At 40.1% G+C, this 21500-nt stretch overlaps 1 protein-coding gene and 1 pseudogene across 2 annotated transcripts in view; one reads left to right on the top strand and one right to left on the bottom strand.

Annotated features, from left to right (window-relative positions):
- The window catches only part of Adgrg4 (adhesion G protein-coupled receptor G4), an 89542-nt gene that overhangs the window by 4217 nt on the left and 63825 nt on the right, over window positions 1–21500 (bottom strand). The window contains exons 13-20 of one of the 2 annotated variants that reach the window (XM_029473532.1): window positions 20501–20620; window positions 19004–19049; window positions 17630–17733; window positions 16170–16291; window positions 14865–15133; window positions 10760–10838; window positions 7622–7902; window positions 2549–2650 (exon numbers count right to left, since the gene is read on the bottom strand). In XM_029473532.1, coding sequence (XP_029329392.1) covers window positions 2549–2650; window positions 7622–7902; window positions 10760–10838; window positions 14865–15133; window positions 16170–16291; window positions 17630–17733; window positions 19004–19049; window positions 20501–20620 — 1123 coding nt within the window. Of the gene's footprint in view, window positions 1–2541; window positions 2651–7621; window positions 7903–10759; window positions 10839–14864; window positions 15134–16169; window positions 16292–17629; window positions 17734–19003; window positions 19050–20500; window positions 20621–21500 lie in introns of both variants that reach the window. The other variant, XM_029473531.1, reaches the window with a different exon arrangement.
- Window positions 14008–14163, top strand: LOC110287334 (annotated as a pseudogene).

Raw genomic sequence — 21500 nt, 5'->3', positions numbered from 1 at the left:
AAGTCTGCTCTTTTCTGGAGGGCAATAGAGAAGTAGTTGATTAGGGGAGAGGGGAGGGGAGATGGGGCGGGGAGGAGGGGCTGTGGTTGGGATGTATTTATATAAGAGAAGAATAAAGGGGGGAGGAAGGGGAGGGAGAAGAGGAGAGAGAGAGAAGCAGAGAGAGAGAGAGAGAGAGAACACCAGTTTGCCTCCACTGGATATGTTCTTTAGTGAAGGAGCACTGTTGAGAGACATTAGAGGCCATTACATCTCACATATGGCCAAGTCCCATCAGAAGAGCCACCCAGGCAGCTTACTTGTGAAGCATCTTAGAAATGCTGATATGTAACAAAACACCCATGGAAGGAGTTACAGAGATAAAGTGTGGAGACTGAAGGAATGACCATCCAGAGACTGCCCCACCTGGGGAGCCATCCCATTTGCAATCACCAAACCCAGACACTGTTGTGGATCCCAACAAATATTTGTTGACAGGAGCCTGATATAGCTGTCTCCTGAAAGGTTCTGCCAGTGCCTCACAAATACAGAGGTTGATGCTCACAGCCATCCATTGGACAGAGCATAGGGTCCCCAATGAAGGAGCTAGAGAAAGTACCCAAGGAGCTGAAGGGGTTTGCAGCCCCATAGGAGGAACAATAATATGAACTAACCAGTACCCCCAGAGCTCCCTGGGACTAAACCACCAATCAAAGAAAACATATGGTGGGACTCATGGCTCTAGCTGCTTATGCAGCAGAGGATGGCCTAGTTGGTCATCAATGGGAGGAGATGCTCTTGGTCCTATGAACATGGCAGTGGGAGGGGGTAGGGTATAGGGGGAGGGTGTTTGTCAGAGGGGAAACCAGGAAATGGAATAACATTTGAAATGTAAATAAAGAAAATATCCAATAAATTTTTTTAAAAGACAAAGCATTAGAACCAATCCCCAACATCTCACCCTTTCTGTACAATAAAAAAGGCTCTTCTCTCAGACATAAATTGAGCATAACCATAACAATTATGTATATTACCAACTATGATATACAATTAACATCTGGTCCACTATATTTGTCAATTAGAGAAAGTATTCTACCATCTATCCTGACTTAAAGAGTTTACAATTCTATATCTGAATGATGTTCTGACTTTAACTTGTATTACCATCTGAAAACAATCCTTTGTATATCATCTTATTCAATGCTAAATAACTTAGGTTTGATTATGAGACTATAATTAGTCTTCATCCCCATTGGAAATCCAAGAATGAATTAAATATTACCTGAATATATAGGAAACACAAAAACATAACTTCCAAAACTTAACCAAATTGTAGAGACAGCTGACTACCTGGACAGTCCTCTATTTTCTCAAAACATTGGACCATCTGTCTTCAGCCTTCTGGCCCAGGATCATCTGACAGATCTTAAATGAAGCAGGAATTATGAAGGACTAGTTTACTCTGTCTTTGCAAAGCTAATCTGTCAACTCTCCTGCATTGTATGTCCTTTCTTGGACAGTATTTTTTGCTGTAAATAAGTAGGGCAATTTTTGTCCAATGGCTACATTTCCATAACTGGAGCAACTCTATATTGAGATTTTGATGCTCAATTTCTTCTTTGAACCATGAAGGGGGTATTATCAGGAGCAGACATGTCTCATAGTCAAATGATCTTTAATAATGAATTAATATTAAATGTCATATTCTGTGGATTTCTGATCTTTTTGGAGGCTATGTAGTATATCTGAACTGTTAAGCAATTTCTATTTATATTGAAGACACTTTATTATAATTCAATCAAAATCTAATATAACCATGTATTTACTATCTGGCTCTTAACTTGTGTTACCTAATCAACCTAAACAGTTTGTAATAGCAGTTATCAGAAGAACTGAGTCTAAGCCTTATATTCTTAAATGTGTTGTATAGGCACAATGCCTATCTAAGAGTAACAACATTAATTTCTAATTTTGTATCAAGATAAAAATACCAATGAAGACCCTAAATCTGCATCTATTTATAAATTCTGTACCAATGTAAAAAATTATAACTTCAATTTGCATCAATTATTAAGATTTCTACCAATGTAAGATTAAGGCCATATAATGCTGTGCTTAAAAATAAATTTTGTAATCCCCACCCCCCCAAAAAATAAAGAAATGCTGCCATGTCAGTTCACCTGTCACAGTGCCTTGCTTCTCACATCCATGCAACCTACTGTTGGCTACTGGCCAAAAAACTCTATGACACAGTTCCTGAAATGCATTTAGTGCTTGGTGAATATTCTTCTAACGGAACCACAGGTGAGATGACAAACAATCCAAGAAATCTGAATCCAAACAAAAGCTCTACTGAGTTAAAAACAAGACCCAAGCCACAGTCTTCCCTTGACTTCCAGAAGGACCCTTGACTTCCTCCATCTTAGCACAAAAATACAATCCTTTTGATGACATGGAGGCAGACTCCATTTTGATAGTCTTGTCAAATGAATCCATTAGGAGACAAATCGATATGATCAGTTCTGTAAAATAGGTGCAATTTAAAGCCACACCAAAGTGGACATCTTACCTGCAAAGTTCTCCAGCCGAAGCCACCTGCAGTGGAGGGGCATGTGCCACTGCTCCCGAACGCTTTCCTTCATCACACAGTAAAACACAAAAATGAGGAACCCTAGGCCAGGAGAACAAAATCAGTCTTTACACATTCCTCCACTTGTTAGCACCAATCTCTTGACTCAGGCCTACTCTTGTCACCATCGATGCTGCTCTGTGAACCCCAGGGGCACAGATGTCTTTCTAATTTCTTTATGATCTTCCAAAAGGCAGCGATAGCACAAAATCAGTATTAAGACTCCATGCTCACCATTGTTTTCCCCTAGGCTGCTATCCATGCTAGAGCATGAGATGCAAGGACTATTAGGGTACCCAGCCTCAGACACAGTGATCAGTGATCCTCATCTTCCTGTACTGAATTCACATCCTTGACATGCAGCACCCTCTCTCATTATCAATGGCATGTGGCAGAACTCATGGTTGTTCACTTTGTTAGGCTTTAAAAGAATATCCCCGCCAGGCATGGTAGCACACACCTTTAATCCCAGCACTTGGGAGGCAGCGGCAGGCAGATTTCTGAGTTCAAGGCCAGCCTGGTCTACAAAGTGAGTTCCAGGACAGCCGGGGCTTTACAGAGAAACCTTGTCTCAAAAAACCATAAAAAAAAAAAAAAAGGGCGTCCCCATGCGCTCACTCATGCTTCAAGAAATCAATTATTTTGTCTTGACAACATTGTGGCATTTCTATACAGATGTCCACATGGTGAGTCCCAGCTATGTGACTGAGACTTCTAGAAAGCAGACACCCCAGCCCTGAAATCTTCAGATGACTACAGAAGCAGCAGACTGCTTGACTCCAAATTCATAATGCTCTTTGAGCCAAAAGGGAATCATTAAATTGTGCCTGGATTCCTGACCCTTGGACATGATTGAGAGTAGACATGTATATAGTATTAAGCTGCTGGATTTGGGAAATAGGTTGTTACACAGCCACCAATGTCTGATACATATGTTCTTTGGCATAACCAAAGCATGTGTAAAGTATGTCCAGCTCTGACTTTGTCCGGCAAGTGTGAGGGAAGTGCTGGAGATATCAGTTGTTAATGTGGGACATTTTTCATTTCTATCCTATAAAATAGTTCCTGGGGAAATGAAAGTAGGATTTAAGATTATTCTGACTGAAAAATCTCTGGAGGGACTAATTGGATTTCTTCAAGATGGGGATAGAATTGACAAAAGGAATTCTGGTCAATACTCTAACTTTTATTTATGGTCCATGTCCAAAGTCATTATTCACTACGCTCATGCAGATACCTCAACTACTTCCCATTTGTGAGCTGCCATGATCCTTGGCTTCCATAATATGGGCCCTCCTTAGAGACATCATTCTCTGCAGATCACCCATCTTATCTTCTGCTGTCAAGCCTTTGAAGGACTACCTTCTGTCTGCTTTTCCTCTTCATATCACATTTCCCTCTGACCACAGGACTATGTGTGGTAACTCAGTAGACAGTTGTTGACTTGACTGTCCAGGCATGTGACATGTAAATTCTCATTGTCATCTATAGTCTTAGTAATACTTGTTTGGACTTCAAAACATATTTTGTGGGTCAAGTGCTGTTTGGAAATATTTGTTCTCCGTAAAGAGTTCAACTTGCCTCTACATTGGAAAATTATCCTGAAGGTAAATTAGTCCTAGCACTCATTGCAAACTGAATACAAGTCAATGGGGTAAATAATTTCAAAGCATACATCAGCTACTGTCCTAGCAGAAATATTTTATTTACTGCTACTACTACTGCTATTACTTGCTTCATACTGGGGATTGAACATGGGTCCTTACACATGCTCAGAAAGTACTCTATCATTCAACTATAGCCCCAGACCTCTTTTTTTTTCTTTTTTTCTTTTTTCTTTTTTTACTTTTTATTTAGAAGTAATGTCTCACTAAGTTCCCAGGGTAGCGGCCTTGAACTTTCAGTTCTCCCACTTTATCCTGCAAAATAGTTATGATTACAGGTCTATGCCATGAGGTCCAGCCCAGTCAAGAGTCTTGGATTGAGGAAAGTGATAAGCTGCTGAAGGTGACGCTAATTTGACCACCAGTTGGGTTCACAGTGAGGGCTTTGTTTTAAGACGATGCTGACAAACAGAAGTACTCAAAAGTAGAGCTGATGAGCATGGTGACGGGCATGGGGAAAGTTTGGAGTGCTATATCTAGATGAGGAGATACGTTTGGTAGAGGAGATGCAATGGCATTAGTCACAGATCCAAGAGGGCTGTCATGAAGAAGACAAATTATGTTTGCTCTCTGTGTGATTGCCAGGTTCGAATTAGGAGTGATGGGAGGAGGCCCAGAGCAGTCATGTGCTAGCAAATCACAGCTGGTGTTTACTAAAGAATGGCAGCCTACCAGGTATTGCCTTGCCTTCTCCTGTTTCTAGGTAAGAAGCTTTGGACTCCATGATCTTTAATAAACTTTGCCCAGGTCACAGAGGTCGTCTGGACTTGGCAACATCAGCACTGAGCACGCGCTCACTATAGACCCCAAGGTCCTAACCATCTTACTTTCTTGCCATCCAAGGAAGAAATGTGGAATAAGACTCAGAGGGGATCCAAAGCTAAATGCTCTGCTTCATGGAATGCTAAGCTTTCAGTCCCTGGGAAGTTTCAGAGTCAAGTGACTTTCTGTCACTTGATGGAGAGTTGGATTGGCAAGATCTTGTTTCCCTGGTCCCAGCCCTGAGGCTCCCTGATTCCAGGTGGGAGGCAGCAATCTGGAAGCCTGTCTCATTAACTCTCCCACGGGCTTTATTACTATGTGGATCCAAACAATGGCAGTGATGGATTCAGTAGTGTTGTCTCTGGGCAACAGCCACCTGAAAGGCAGAGCAGCAACCCGAGGAGAGCAAGCCTCAGCCTCAGAGCAGGGAGATTCCTAGCAGCAGCATAAGAGACAGCCATGACAATGAGCACCTACGACTACTCTGATCCCCCGCATTCAGTTGTGTGAGTTCTCATACTTAAAGCTTACGCGTGAATTCCAATGAACAGACTGCCAGCTCTCCCTCATTTCCTGGAAGCTTTCCTTTCTCTTTCCCACAGCATACTGACCTGCTTATTAACTACCAGATATGCACGGGAGAAGGTATTGGGTTGTTTGTTTATTTGTTTGGCTTTTGCTACTAGCATTTTCTACGTGTGCTCCCCCTCCTTTACAAAGGGCTTATCATAAGATTAATGTTTTTTCTCACCTGACCACAGGACATCCACCATTCAGTCATGGCTACAAATTAACCATTTGTCTTTCAAATTGCTAGTTTGTTCACCTGTTTCATTGCAGAGCGTGTGGACGAGCACGCACACTTGTGTGTGTGTGTGTGTGTGTGTGTGTGTGTGTGTGTGTGTGTGTGTGTGTGGTGGGCAACTTGACTTTGAAACTCAGGGTTTTGAAAACACTGTTGATATATAGGACAGCACACTCTATCTTATGGTCAGGACAAGGAATAATTGATTGACATAAAACGTGTCTGACAGACAGTATGCCTCTGTTCTCATTGGTTCTGTGAGGCTCTTGCTTTCATCTTCAAGAGAACACTTGATTATATTCTACATACTATTTTCCCTTCTGCCAAGGGATGGAACACAGGCTTTTTCAAAAACATCTTTCTTTTCAAGTTCCAACCAGCTTTATAGTCTTTCTTCATCCCCACTTTTAATACAGAAAGCATCCTGGAAGGGAGTCTGCACTGAGAAGGGAGTCTGCACTGAGAAGGGAGTCTGCACAGGATCCTAATCCACTTCTACAGACACTCTCTACCGAGGTTACTTAGTTCTTGTGACATGACAGAATATCAAGTTAGAGTACCTCAGCCTGAGTTAGGTGGCTTTGTCCACTGTAGAGCCCTTACCTCTTTCTTTAACCTCTGTCATAGTTACAAAGCACCAAATAAGAACATGCCAAGAATTGCTAAGAAGTTCGTGTCTACCACAAGATACAATCAAAACGCACATGAGTGGCTGGGGAGGTGGCTTGGCAGCTAAGAGTGCTTGCTAGAAAAACATGAGGGTCTGTTTTTCAACCTTTCATGTTAAAAGCTAGAATGGCACAGACACCTGGAGCCCCAGTGCTATACAGAGTGGAGTCAGGAGAACTGCTAGAACATGCTTCCTGTCAGCCTTATCTCCCAGTTGAGTAAGAGACCTTGTCTCAAATAAGGAATAAGTGCTAGAAGATGTCAGCCTGTGCGCATGCCCATGAATCTCCACATGCACATGCATAGTGCTCTCTCTCTCTCTCTCTCTCTCTCTCTTTCTCTCTCTCTCTGTCTTTCTCACACACACACTCCTCACATGCACACACACCACACACACATACACACCACACACACCACATACACACACACCACACACACATGCATACATCACACACATACATAGACACCATACACACATGTGTACACAGACATACATACATACAAACAGCACATAGAAGAAAAACTGCATATTTTATGTTTTCCCATATTCTACTCAGAGTTGTGGTCCTCTGCTCCTTGCATTTAAGCAGCTGTGTGACTCTGCAATTTTCTAGCCTGCTGGTTTAATAAAATAGTAAGATATATGATGCAACTGGAGCCTATGGAGTTCAAAATGTAATGTCACTACTGTCTAGTAATAGATAGTCTCAACCAGACCATGCACTTCAAAAGGTAAACGCAAGTGTGAATCTGTATATCAGCACTGTATATCAGTTGGTGCTATGAGTACTGTAAGAACTCTTGACATGCAGTATGTGATGCCAATATCACAACTGGAGAAAATTGTGCTAGCTTATTTGCAATGCTCCTTCCACCTACGAGTAAGAGGGGGGGCACCATGTAGTCACTGAATGAAGGCTAACATCTAACTGCTGTGTCCAAACATCACTTGTTGACTCTTTGGGAGCAGGGATTTCCTGAAGTTTGGTTTTTGTTTTTGTTTTCTTTTTCTCTCCTTTAAATTCTGGTATGTGGGATTCTTTTCCAAAACAACAAAGCTTTCTTTGTTGGATGTCTAGCTAGCCATAGAAAGTGCCAACATGCAGTAATTACCTTGCAATGTATTACAAATGGCAAAAAGATACAAGAAGAAGATCCTCACAGGTCCCCAGGCAAAAAAGGCAAAGCCCCAGGTGAGACCAAGTAGAAATGTCAAACTGATTGTGCCTTTGAGGTCATTCAGGATCATTTTCTTCCGAGTCTTCTGGCTTTGGGATTTCACAGAAGTCAATTGAATGAGAACCGTGCAGAACATGGAGAGATTCATGAGAAATATGAGGCAAAAATAAGCCACCACGGAGATGTAAAAGATGTGATCGTCTTTAATCCAACAACTGTACGGAGCAAGAAAGAGAAGACTATTGTGAGCTGTAAACATAAACTACTGCTTTCTGGGGACCCCACTAAAGTCCCTGGTCAGCTTCATCCAATCTAAGGATATTCAGACCGAGAGAGATGAAGCAAGACAATGGAGTTCACTCATATCCCGTAGAGGCAGAGTTGGGCTTAGATATTATTCTCCTGAGCCCTACTTCTGGTACCTTACAATGCAAGCTTGTGTCCTACAGGACACATGCACAGCAACCTCAGTAAATTTCCCCGAGAAACTATTCTCTTCTTCAACAAGAGAAAAACAAATTATGTATTTTTCCCCAAAGGAGCTCTCCTCCCCACCCTTGCACACACCTTAAACCAGAGCTTTTATTTGAAAGATGAATTCTGCTTTGCATGATAAGTATCACAATAAAAGGGCAGGGGCAAGCAAGAACATTCCTGAATTCTATATCAAACAATGATGAGATGATCAGAGTTAATGAAAAATGCAACAAAAAGAAGATAGCTCTCGTTGTACTGCTTTAAAATATGATGCATTTGGACCACAAAAGGCAGCAGTGACTACTAGATGGCTTAATAGCCCTATATTTTCTATTAGAGAAGAGATGTTCAGTGGTTCTGGTGAGCAGATGCTTCATTGAACAACATTTCTAACTATGAGACACATTGCTATTGAGTTTTGAAGGCAGACAAGCTTGACTAAGTCAAATGTATGTCTAATTAGCTGGAATCTCTTTCTGAACAAAAAAAAAATCCTTTGGGACATGTTATCCACACTGGTACATGTCAGTGTGTGTCAGTGTGTGTGTGTGTGTGTGTGTGTGTGTGTGTGTGTGTGTGTGTAGTCTCATACTTAGGATTCTCAGTCTATCATTTTCATCCAAAACCAAAACTACAGAAAACTCTCAAAATGAGGCAGCACTATATTTTGGGATACAGATGATCTCTGACATGGAGCTGGAGAGATGGCTCAAGTAAAGAGTACTTGTTGCTCTTACAGAGGATCTAGGTTTGATTTCTAGTACACACATGATTGCTCACAAACCACCTAAAACTCAGATTCTAGGAAATTGGATGTCTTCTGACTTCCCTGGGCACCAGGCATGCACATGTTGCAATTCATATATGCGTGCAAATACTCACATGCATAAAATAAATCCATCTAAAGGAATTGTTAATGTTGATCACATAGAATGGGAGAGCAGATTAGCAGTTATCAGAGAGAATAAGAGGGAGGGTACAAGGCTCCAGCAGACAGAAGGAATATGTTCTTGTGTTCTATTGCACAAAGTACTGATTATAGTAAACAATATGTGTTGTATGTTTCAGATTACTAACAAAGGCATTCAGATGTTGGTACCACAAAGAAATGATAAATTTTGAGATAATAGATATGCTATTTGACCATTTTAGATATCATTTGGCCATTTTACAATGTAAATATATATTCAAATATTTTGCTATATTTTACAAAGAAGTATAGTAAATGTGACTATCTGGGTGTCATGGCTCAGGCTTGTAATATCAGCCATCTGGGAAGCTGAGGCAGGAGTTTACAGTCAGCCTGGACTACACACTAAGTTCCAGGACATCCTGGGCTATACAGCAAGACAAAATTCCAAACCAAAAAGTGATGATAATAACAAAATAACATTTAAAATAAGGCAAACAAGCAAAAAACTCTGTGCAAGGAAATAGCCACGTGTTTGACTATTGGTAATAGGAGTTACCTGAAAAGAGCAGAATTTCATAACGGGGGGTTGGGAAGAGGCTTTTCAGCCTCTACCCTTTTGTACTTTTAGATTTTGTACCCTGTGGTGAATTACCTTTCAAGGTATAATTATTTACAAAACAAAACTCTTAGAGCCATCTGCCTCTTACTAACAAATCCACATATAAAAAGGCTCTTTGTGGGGGGAGTGCGGAGTTGATTTTGTTCTGGTTTTGTTCTTGCTTTTGATCTTTGAAGAAGAATCACTATGAGACAGATACTGGGGACCTTTTAAGTCACGAAATAAGCAAAGAGGGAGGACTGAGCTGGTGACAAGATGGAAGGGGAAAGAAAAGAGAGGAAAATAAGGAAGAAGCAGGAATTTTAATTAGAAAGCCTCTGCTACAGAGGTCCTTCTACACTTGATCCCAATGCAGAAGGACAAGAAATCCATAGTGGATGTGATTTTGAGAGGCCATGGTAAAGGGATTGGATATGGGGAACTTAAATAAAAAGATTGTGCAGCCGGAGGATTGTATGACTCCAAAGAGATGGAGTGGAATACAAAGCTTCTCTTGAGAGTCAAAGAGATGGGCTTATACAGCAAATTTTAAAGAGAAAGGGAACAAGGGAGAGAGGAGAGAGAGAGAGAGAGAGAGAGAGAGAGAGAGAGAGAGAGAGAGAGAGAGTAAATCTGGCCAGTTTACTACAATGGGAAGTTTTTCAGTCTCCTCCTGGAAAAGCTAAAAGATAGAACATGTTTTCCAACTCATCCCAATATTTCCTTAGACTAGCCCATGATCTGTGAGATTTTGCAGCCAAAGAGGCTGCCAGTTACATAGTATTTGCCATGGATCAGGCGATAGGTAAAGCAATGACATTTTATCTTGTACATGACACTGAAAGCAAATGATATTCACCTCATTTTCCAGAAGAGATGCATCTAAAAGGCAGATGACTTGGCCATGATCATACAGACTCCAAACATCTAATCTTTCTATGGGTGAGCATGGCTGTGTTTGAGCAGAAAGGCTGACACTGAGTTTTCTATAAACCCAGTGCTAAGACTAAGACCCCTGCCCAGAAACATCCTACCATACCCAGAACCACCACCACCTGAGAAGCAAGTGCTATTGGGTACTTACAATGGAGTTGTTGGGCTCAGAGTTCCATATAGGTCTTTTCTTACACTGAGTATAATGGCCACTGTGATTGCTGGGATTCCTAGAGTGGTCAAGCAAGGCAAAAAACAAACAAACAAACAAAAACAAAAACAAAACAAACAAAAAACCAAAAAAAAAAAAAAAACCAAAACTGTTATCCAGGGGGAAGGATCCTAACCCAACAGCTGTGGGTCTGTTACATTAAGACACTATTTAAATTAGCCACAGATGTGTGGACATCAAAATACCATTGTTTGCAAAACGTTTGTGAATTCTTCCAAGTTAAATATTTCTAGGAGTTTTCCAATCTGCTAAACTAAGCAGCATGCCAGTGACTCCAATACGATGCTCACTACTTATTAAAACAGCTCAAGTGCCAAAAACTTAAGTTTGGCAATAGAAGCATTTAGTTGATTAGAATACAAATCCACACGAAGTGCTTCCTCTCAAATGATGAGCTATCATTTTTCCTCTCCTTTTCAATTCTGCCCCTTCATTCCCACTATGTCTTTGTCTAGGTCACCTTGGAGGAAGGGCACACACCATCAACTGCAGCCTTCATTACTTTTTTGACAGGCAAGCCATTTAGACACTCGTTACTAGTTTGACATTTCGACTAGATTGACCAGTTAACAGCCGCTCAATTCAGCCACACTATAATAAAGCAATCAGCTCAGTTAAAATGGTCAAGCATGATGGGAGTATGGGTATGGACTATACAAATTCAATTTCATGTACAGTTCAAAACTGAGCCAACATTTTTTTTTGTTCCTAAGCTTGCATTTTTCCTAATGGAAGAACATGCATCCACACACACACTGTACATAGGAGTTGCAAAATACTCCCCAAAGCTATCCCAATCCCCATAGTGGCAAGCATCTTGAAAAGTCCTCCACTGCCCCAACTGTGATAAATAGACCAATCCCTTCTAATTCTGCTAGCCCACCCCTAGTGCAGGATCCACTCTCATGTGTGTGTGTGTGTGTGTGTGTGTGTGTGTGTGTGTGTGTGTTTGTGCATGTGTGCGTGTGTTTCTTTCATGGACATGAAAGAAGAAAAGGCTCTATTTATGGGAAGAAAAGGACCAACAAGAAAAGAGCAGGAAGAGATGGGAAGGTCTACTAGAGGGAGAGGAGGGTGAATAATAATATAGTATAATGGATAGAGTATAAAAATGCCATATTGAAACCCATCACTTTCTATGCTAGATTTTGTTTTTCCTTTTTTGTTTTTTGGGGTTTTTGTTTACTTTTGTTGTTGTTGTTGTTTGGTTTTGGTTTTTCGAGACAGGGTTTCTCTGTGTAGCCCTTGCTGTCCTGGACCTCACTCTCTAGACCAGGCTGGCCTCGAACTCAGAAATCCGCCTGCCTCTACCTCCCAAGTGCTGGGATTAAAGGCATGCGCCACCACTGCCTGGCTCTAGGTTTTTTTTTTTTTTTTTTTTTTTTAATGCCTTCAGAAGCAGTAAGACAGGTCTGAAAGAAGATTTCAGATTAAATTATGTGGAGGTAGTGGGGCTGGCAAGATGGCTCAGTGAGTTAAGGCATTTGCTTCCAAGCCTAAGTTTGATCCTGGGAACCCACACGGTTGATGGGGAGAATGAATTCCCTCTGGCTATCTCCTGGCCTCCATCTGTACACCATTCTACATACACATGCACCCACACATAAGCCATATCAATATTTTAAAAATCTTTGAAATGGCCCTATAAATTGTTCTATTGGCTTTTGTTTGGAGCCTGGGAATGACACTGGGTCACCGGCTGAACTAGAGCTCGCTGTGTAGCCAAGGATGTCATGGACTCTGGCATGGCAGGCGTGAAGCTCTGTGCCCAGTTGTTAGCTTTTATAAAATGTGGACAAATTTATTTTCTTAGACAGGAGTTTAAAAGCATATACCTTCATAACATAGTGCCTTGGCTCAGGAAGGCCAACTGTTAAATCCACAGAGATTGTACTATTTGTCTTCCTGACTCCCTGCAGTGACCTAACAGTGCCCCTTCTCCATGGCCTTGCAGGGCATCCACAACAAAGGCTAGCATCTCAGCTTATCTCAAGTTTGACAAAATGTACTATGAGCCTTTACCAAAAGGAGAAGACAAGAACCTTGGGGCAGGATATCATATCTCTCTCTTTCCTCTGGGAAGACACTTTTTTTGTTCTCAGTACTTGGTTTTGCAGAGGTACGGAACTTTGTACCCTGCTCCCTTTTAAATGGAACTGTAGAGTAGACATGCACATAGCTTGCATTTGGAACTGACCCCTCCACCATGGAGAATCGCATCACTTGGACAGTGTCATCTGTTCTCTTTCTCTTTGCTGTTACTCCTTTCAGAGCCGAGAGAAGTGGAGGTCTGCTATTTTAGCTACTCTCCCATTCACTGTGTAAATTATAAACTGCATCTCTGTGTGACTCATTGTATCTTTTTCTCGACTGCTTCCACAGTCAGACCTTGGCCATGGCTTGACCTTAGTTTGTGATTATATTTGACATTTTTCAAGATTCTCCTGCCCTTGAGTGTAATCCTTAGTCTTTCTTGCCTTTCCCTGTATCTTAGGAAGTAGTATAAAATAAGATACTCTGAGAGACAAGAAACAAGCTGTAGAAACTGTATGGTATGGAGTAAGGGAAGGATGAAAGATCTGTGAATGTAACTGGTGAAGAGGAAGGGTGAGATAAATGAAAGAAACTATCTATGCTGAATTGCATTCCTGGCTTCTCCCAAGGGGAAAAGTGGTCGTGACTGGTAAAAGGTGTGGTAAGGGTCAATTTGGGGTCTTGCTTCCTGTCTCATAGGCAATATGGCAAGATGATTGGTACTAAAAGTCCAAACTTTGGAGACAGGCTGCCTAGTGCAAATCTTGAGTATGCATTTTACCAAGAACAAGCACAAACACACACACACACACACACACACACACCTCCTTGTATATTCAGTGAAAATAATAATGGGACTCATTTTATACAGATACTATGAAGACTAACTACATGGACATTCAAAGCACTTTAAAATATCAGCTGGCACCTAGAAAAGAGACCTGACCATTCACTATCACATCAGTAAGTGTTGTTGCAACTTTTGTAAGGATTGGGCTAAAATCTCACAGGGCTTAGCACAGCACACAAGCTGTTGTTCAATAAATATTTGGCACAAACTCTTTAAGTTTAAAAGCTCTCTCTTCTCCATTCCTCCACCATTGTGTGCACTACACCTGATTCAGCTTCTTGCCATGTCTTCTCACAAGACTTTCAGAATCAAGAGATTCCTGGCCAAGAAACAAAAGCAAAATTGTCCTATTCCTCAGTGGATCCAGATGAAAACTGGTAACAAAATTAGGTACAACTCTAAAAGAAGACACTGGAGGAAAACGAAGCTGGGTCTGTAAGGATTCACACAATGGCAAGACTGGGGGGTTTATAACGAATTGTCACCAATCAGTCCTACCAGATGGATTTCAACATTTTTAACCCGGAGAATTGCTTAGGTCTTAAATTAGGGTGTTTGTCCAGTAATAAAATATAGAAGCTTTCAAAATAAAGTTTAAAAGCTGAATGTAAGAACCACATGAGCAGGAAGAGAAATGCATGTCCAAACTCCAGTGATGCAATCCTTACTTCCTGAACTACACTAGAAAGAGAGTTGGGTCTAAAATGATGTCTCCTGTACTTTGAACAGATCCTCCCAAGTTCATATGGTTGAAACTTGATCCCCATTGCCACTGTATTGAGAAATGAAATCTTCAATAGTTGGTTCAGTGATAAAGGACCTGCTTTCAGGAATGTCTTCTCTATTACAATAAATGGGTTCTTAATTTTTTTCAGCAGTGGATCTTTATAAAAGGATGAGTTCTGCTCCCTTCCCCTCACTCATAGCCATAAACACAGCAGAATGGTTCGCACTAAATGTGGACTCTTTGATCTTTTATTTCCCATCCTCTGGAACTTAGGGAAAAAATAACTTTCTTTGTAAATTACCCAAGAGGGAGGAAGAGGATGATGATGAAGAGAACACAGACTAAAGTGGAGTTGAAAATTGTTAAAAACAGTATTTTCAAGGAGACATCAAGCCCAGTGGTAGAATACTCACCCCAGCCAGCCAGACAAAACTTAAGGATATAATTTGGAATGTATGTGTTGAAGACTTTGACTAAAGCAAAGTACATGTGGACTGCTTCCAGGCCCATCCAAGTCAAAGACACGAGGAGAAAATAATGGAGTGCCACTGCAGCAGTGATACATAGTCCTACTTTCTGAAATGATGTCAGCCAAGAGTTAACCAGAAAAGCTAGGTTGAGCATCAGTAACGCTGTGCATAGGTTGATCAGGATTTTGGAAGGATAATCTTTTCGAAGTTTGCTTAAAAACAAATGAACAAACAAATGTTAGGCCAGGCAGGCTCTCTGTGTCAACTTGAGCACTGCCACATTTTATCATATAGATAGTAGAACAAGAGCTGTGCCTTAGCTGTTCCCTTACTGCAGCCTATGAGCTGTACAGTGGCTCTGTTTTCTTGTGAACACTTTTGTCTGTTGATAATGTTACATTTTCATCACCCTGGTGGATTCCCAGCCATATAATTCTAGGGTTTGGATATTTTGTTTGATTGCTTGTTTGGTTAGTTTTTAATTGTTAATACAATTAAATTGGTTGCTTGTTTATTTTTGTTGTTGTTGTTGTTCTTGAGAATTCCATGCAGCTCTGCAATGAAATATCATTCTGCCTCCATTGCCTCTCCATGTCCTTCCGTGCTCCCCATATCCTTCCATGCTCCCTCACTTCACCCCCATCAACCTAATTTAAGCTCAGTTTTAAAAATAATTATGGTTTCAATTAGCATTTCCTGTGATGAGTAATGATGCTGAGGGCCTTACCATATGATAATATACTACTAAACCATTTGGATGTAAATTAGAGCTGCCCATGGGTGATTTTTTTCTGTGAAGTGTTCATTCAGTTCTTTGCTTCACTTTTCAACTTTGTCTTGCTTTTTAATTTGCATACATGCCCACCTACACACACACACACACACACACACAGAGAGAGAGAGAGAGAGCGCACAAATATTCTCCCAACCTCCTGTGGTTGCTCTTTCACTATCTTAATTTTTTTCCTCTGATGAAAGGATTCTTGCCTCTAATAAAACTTCAGACTTTTCCTTTTATGGTTTCTGTCTTTCTATCAGGGTAGAGAGCTTTTACTCCTAATTGCAAACCTTTCACTTTTAAAATACTCCAATAACAGTTATTTTACTTTATTTTTATCTTACCCATTTCAGAATCTAACAATCTAGCCACTTCCTGTTGTGTTATATTCATAAACTTAACAAGGTTTCAATGACAACACATCATCAGACCAAATTCAACTCACTCAGTGCTAAGTTGTAGCAACTTACTGGAAAGCTATGTATGTCACCATGGCAATTCCCAGGAAAATGGAGGAGATACCACATCCTGTATATGTTATAATCACTAATATCCGTTCATTTACTGCATCCACTGTAGACCTGGACAAATCCTAGAATTGCAATATATAGTACTTTACATAGTTGTCAGCACAAGTTTAGAGTAAAAATGTTTCTGGTACATATGAGCAGTTGGTCCCCAGGGCTTATAACAATCCTGTTAGAGCTCTTATGTAGCCAAATGATGTGGATGGCTATGTGATAAGACCATAGATAGTTTGACCAGGCCTAGTACACCTTCCTGTGGACAGAGCATGGAAAGCCATCAACAAGACTAAAAGTACATTTAGTCCTTCGTTTCATTTTCATTAACATGTTCAGCACTTGAAAATATAACCAAGCTAATGGATTTGAATTTGGGATGCAAAGTGAATCCTTATCTGAATTGAGTGTCCCCAAAATGCTACACAGAACATAAAAACAAAGATTCCTTCTCCTAAGACCTTAAATAACTTTTATAAACGTAAGAGATAAAGTGGTCCTTTGTCTAGAGTAATAATCCAGCAATGTCCAAATCTGAAGACCACAAATACCTGAAATGGCATGCAAGATTATTTGAATATATAAATGCACTAGTTCTCTGGCTCATAAATGTTAGGACCTTTTTTTTTTAAACTAGGAAGTGCTCATCATTTCTGGAAGTTCTCAGCTAAAAGGAATCTAACAGTCCTTAGAGATAGCTTTTAGTTGTCACAAGTGAGGAAGATGCTGTTGATATTGACTGGCCAGAGACCTGAACTGCTGCTGTCCAGCTTACAATATGCAGGATTGTTCTCCATGCCATAGAATTATGTGCTCCAAATAGCAATAGTGTTGAGATACGAGAAACACTGATTCTCTCCCTTCTATTATTCACACCTCAGAAGGATGATCTAAGTTCCAAGCTAGTAAGACCCTCTCAAACCAGACTGTAAGGTTAATTGCTGGCAGAGCTAGAGTGTGAGCATAGGGCTTTTTTACTTCTGTTGTAAGGTGTTGGGAGTGAGCCAACAAAATTGTCACAATTTGACAATTACTGATTGAATGTTTTTATATATTAAATAAAAATTTAAAGGGAATATAAAAAATGCTTAAGTCAGGTATAGATGCTCACTGCTATGCACCCAGTACTTGGGAGGCTAGGCTAGGAGTACCATGACTTCCGGGCCAACCTGGGCTACACACTGACACTATATAGTACACGGAGCTTCTTCAGCTATCACTTACAATTTTATAAAGAGAAAGATAAACACCTGTTTCACACTGCTCTATTTGGGTAAACGTGCTGGAGGAGAGCCCTTTTTCTGCTTGTATAAAATTTCTCCATTATTTAGTTTGCAAGCACATTAATAGCTTGAACCTAATAAAAGTTGTCAAAATTCCATTGAAGAATGATAAAGGAGACAACTCACCATTAAGACTCCAAAGTGAGTGAGGTGGTTACACTGACAGATTGTATAATTTATATTGCTTTCCTTGAGTTTACAGCCTGATGGATTCCATCCACCTAGCCCATCTGCGGGGGACAGAAGGGAATTTCAAAGCAATTTTGCTTTTCTCAGAAATGTTTAATTTTTCATTATATGCACCATCCGAACGTGTGTTATAATTAGCATTGTTTGTTAAGACAGCAAGGTAGAGATACAACTGAACAGCAAAATGCAATTACATTTAATAAACCAAATTGACGTATGTGTCAGGAGTGCAGGGTGGGGGTGGGGGTGGGCTTCATTGTCACTTGCTTCTGTCTCTATACTACATCTCTACAGATTAAGGTAGATTCTAATCATGAACAATTGCTCCTTTCACCATGCTGGAGCTACATATTTTATAAGTAGTCAATAAAAGAAATAGATCTGGAAATTTTGGGAAGGCCTAGACCTTTGCAATAAAGGCTGTCACTTAGCGAACTTGGGACTGGCATTTATATTAGAAACAGCCAGTTCCACCCAGAAACTAAGTGGGCTCAAGTGATCGTGTTCTGAAGATCCTTATAGCCAGTTAGAGCCTTGTAGATCTTGGGTTATAGAGCTGGTTTAGGATGGTAGTACACCAAAAGCCTTATCTGAGGACAGGTATCCAAGTCTGAGCAGATGCCATAGATTTCAGATGTTCTAGGTTCACAGCATAGAGAGCCAGGGGCAAAGGGTCTCCCTGGGGTGTTCCAGCAACTGTCATGAATCAACACAGGGATGAACTTATTAAAGCTGTGGAGGACAGAGCTTGTCACTTTATAGGACTATTTTTCTGACAGACTTGGACAAGCCAGGAGAGGATACATTGTTTCTGTTTGTCAGAAAGAGGTGGTATTCTGTTCCCTGAAGAGCTAAGTAAAAAGAGTGTTGTCTCTTTTCTCTCTGATTTCTAGATGGGAAAAGTACCCAAGCAGAGCTCCCTAGGTAGAGGAACGTTTCTCACCACTAACCATGGCGTTCCTAGGAGATGCTGGTTGTGTGGGAGAGTTCTTTGAGATTTGGTATTAACTATAGAGACTCCGGTAGAGGTAGCAAACCTTGGAGAAACACAGTCAGGAGGAACCGCACCCAGCACCTCCAAACAACCTTGCTTTCCCCCAAATTGGGCTATTTTGTGATTTCTATAATAACTGTCTTACCAAAAGGAGCTTTCTTAATTTTCACGCCCTAAAAGTCACATAGGGTACCTTGGTCATGCAGAATGCTCTGTAGTGCCTGATTAGACAGCAGCTGACAACAAGCCCTCTCCCCCAACCACCAACTGGGAAAACGATTAGGGGCATGTCAAAGCTGGCTTCTATAAATACTTACTGTTAGTGTCAAAATCCCAAAAGGCACAGTAAACTTGATCATAATTCTGCAAAAATGAGAATTACAGATAAATACCTTTCTGTGTAAGGTTTATTGGACAAAAACAATACACATAAGTGCTTTCAATGTTTTTAGCCAGTAGAGCAACAGAGTGAGCATGCACACACACACACACACACACACACACATACATACTCACACTCACATAGGGAGAGACTGAGAGGGGATCATTTATCATTTATGGTTTGGTTTAAAGTCTAATTACACCTGGCTCTGGACTGACAAGTAAGAAAACCACATATCACTGCACAGCAGTGTGGCATGTGGCATTAAGTAGTTTTGGGATCTGCCAATTCATACAAGGCCCAGAGGGAAGCTATGGAGAATCAGTGAAAGACTGACATATGTTAGGTGTTCTTTAGAAGGCTTTGGAATTTGGGACTCACAGCTATGACCATCCTTTATAAACACATAACTTAGGTGCTTCCTCGTTAAGCCTGTTGAAATTTCTTAAAATTCCCCTAGCTCCTACAGTCTCTGGAAATAATCTTATAGTCATACCCTCAGTTCAAATTGAGAGATTTTACTCACCTAACATATTTTATTTTCAATCTGGTTTTAAAATTCCCTCTCCCAGATGTGCTTAGTCCTTCAGTGACTTGGTGTGTGTGTGTGTGTGTGTGTGTGTGTGTGTGTGTGTGTGTGTGTGTGTTGGGGGTAGGGGTCGGATAACACTAAGAGAGGGCTCCACCTTTGCAAAGGAGAAGGGAAGGGTAGGATGGGAGAAGATCTGCATAAGGGAATACGGGGAGGAGAGGGGGCTGATGTTGGGGTATAAAGTGAATAAGTAAATTGAATAAAAAGGGATATATGAAATGAAATAAAATAAATAATAATATTATTATTAATAAATAGTAAAATAAATAAAATTCCCTCTCCTAATCTCCCTTCTCTTCTCTTTAAGACTAGTGGAAAATATATTATACCATATGGTCTCTTAGATAGGGAATGAAGGAAGCTATTAAAACTTCACACAGGACACATATTAACATCAAAGAATGAAACAATAATTCATTCTTTTACTAAAACTGAGCTTGATCATTTAGTAATAAATATCTTATGTTATTCCATATGATATAGTCCTTTGATAATACACATTTTAATGTTTTCATGGAAAATCAAAGAATACAAATGTTATTTTCAATGAAATTGTATATCTCACTCAAAAATGAATGAATTAAATGGCATTTACTATTACAACTAAGACATCTAATTATTCTTAGTTTATATCTTGCTAGAATACCACTAATCAGGATCTCTTGAGGATACAGCATTGTTTGTAGAAAAAACCCAGTTTAATATACTTCTGCTACCTCAAATAGGAAATTCATCATGAAGTCTTTGAATTGAATGTTAATTGGCCATTTTTTTTTCACCAGGAAAATCACATTGATGTCCTGAGGTCATTTGGTTCCCAAATGAAAATAGATATATTACCCAGTCTCCTTGAATATGCTTTAGAATGATAATCACTGGATCAGCCAAGTTTTGAATGGATGTATTTGAGATGCTTGCACTCACAACATATGTCATTAATTCAGAAGTGATGGTTTTAGCCTGCAGATGAAACACAAAGATCCTAAACATCTAATTTCTTATATAACCATGATCAATCTAGAATCAGTGATGCGTTACACAGTTTTGGCACAGAAGTATGGAAGAATCACAATCTAAGGGTGAATTCTCAGAGTCATTCAGATCATCTCTTCACCACACAAAGCTCAATAATAACAATCAAAACAGTTCATTAATTTATCCATCCATCCATCCACTCATCCATCTACCTGAAACATATCTATTCATCTAACATTGAGTTTGTACCAGCTCTTCAATTCTGCCCTCACAGCATAGCAAAATATTCTCTGCCTTAATAATGCTTCAGATTCACAGATTGCACAGCATAACTTGGTTCTAACTCTTGATCATCCTTCTAAGAACATCTTTTCTAGTAAGGAATATAATCCATCATGATTTAGTTACAAACTAATTTCATGGTCAGTACCCCGTAGGAAAAGGAAGTATGTTTACAAATATCATCTTGGAACATGTCTTTGAAAATATTGATTACTATCTCTACTGTGGAAGACCACACATTCTGAGGTCAAAGTGTGTACATTATATCCTAGCATGGCCCAAACAGCCTGATATACAGTAGAAATTTCCTCTTTTTTTGATCCAGATATTTGGTTAGGTGATTTTCATGCATACTTGTCAGCTCTCTGACATTATATGGCCTTTTTTTTCCCAGCTAAGCTGAGGCTTTTGTAGGTTCCGTACTTACATGTACAAAGATCACACAACCAATGAGTGGTGGGGAAGGGGTGTTTAACAATGTTAATTTTTTTTTAATTTTTAATATTTTTATTACATATTTTCCTCAATTACATTTCCAATGCTATCCCAAAAGTCCCCCATAGCGCCCCCCACTTCCCTACCC

This window comes from Mus caroli, chromosome X (assembly GCF_900094665.2).
Source record: "Mus caroli chromosome X, CAROLI_EIJ_v1.1, whole genome shotgun sequence".
Classification (NCBI taxonomy): Eukaryota; Metazoa; Chordata; class Mammalia; order Rodentia; family Muridae; genus Mus; species Mus caroli.
Note: the sequence above shows the minus strand (reverse complement) of the source record. Positions and strands in the feature narration are given on the sequence as shown.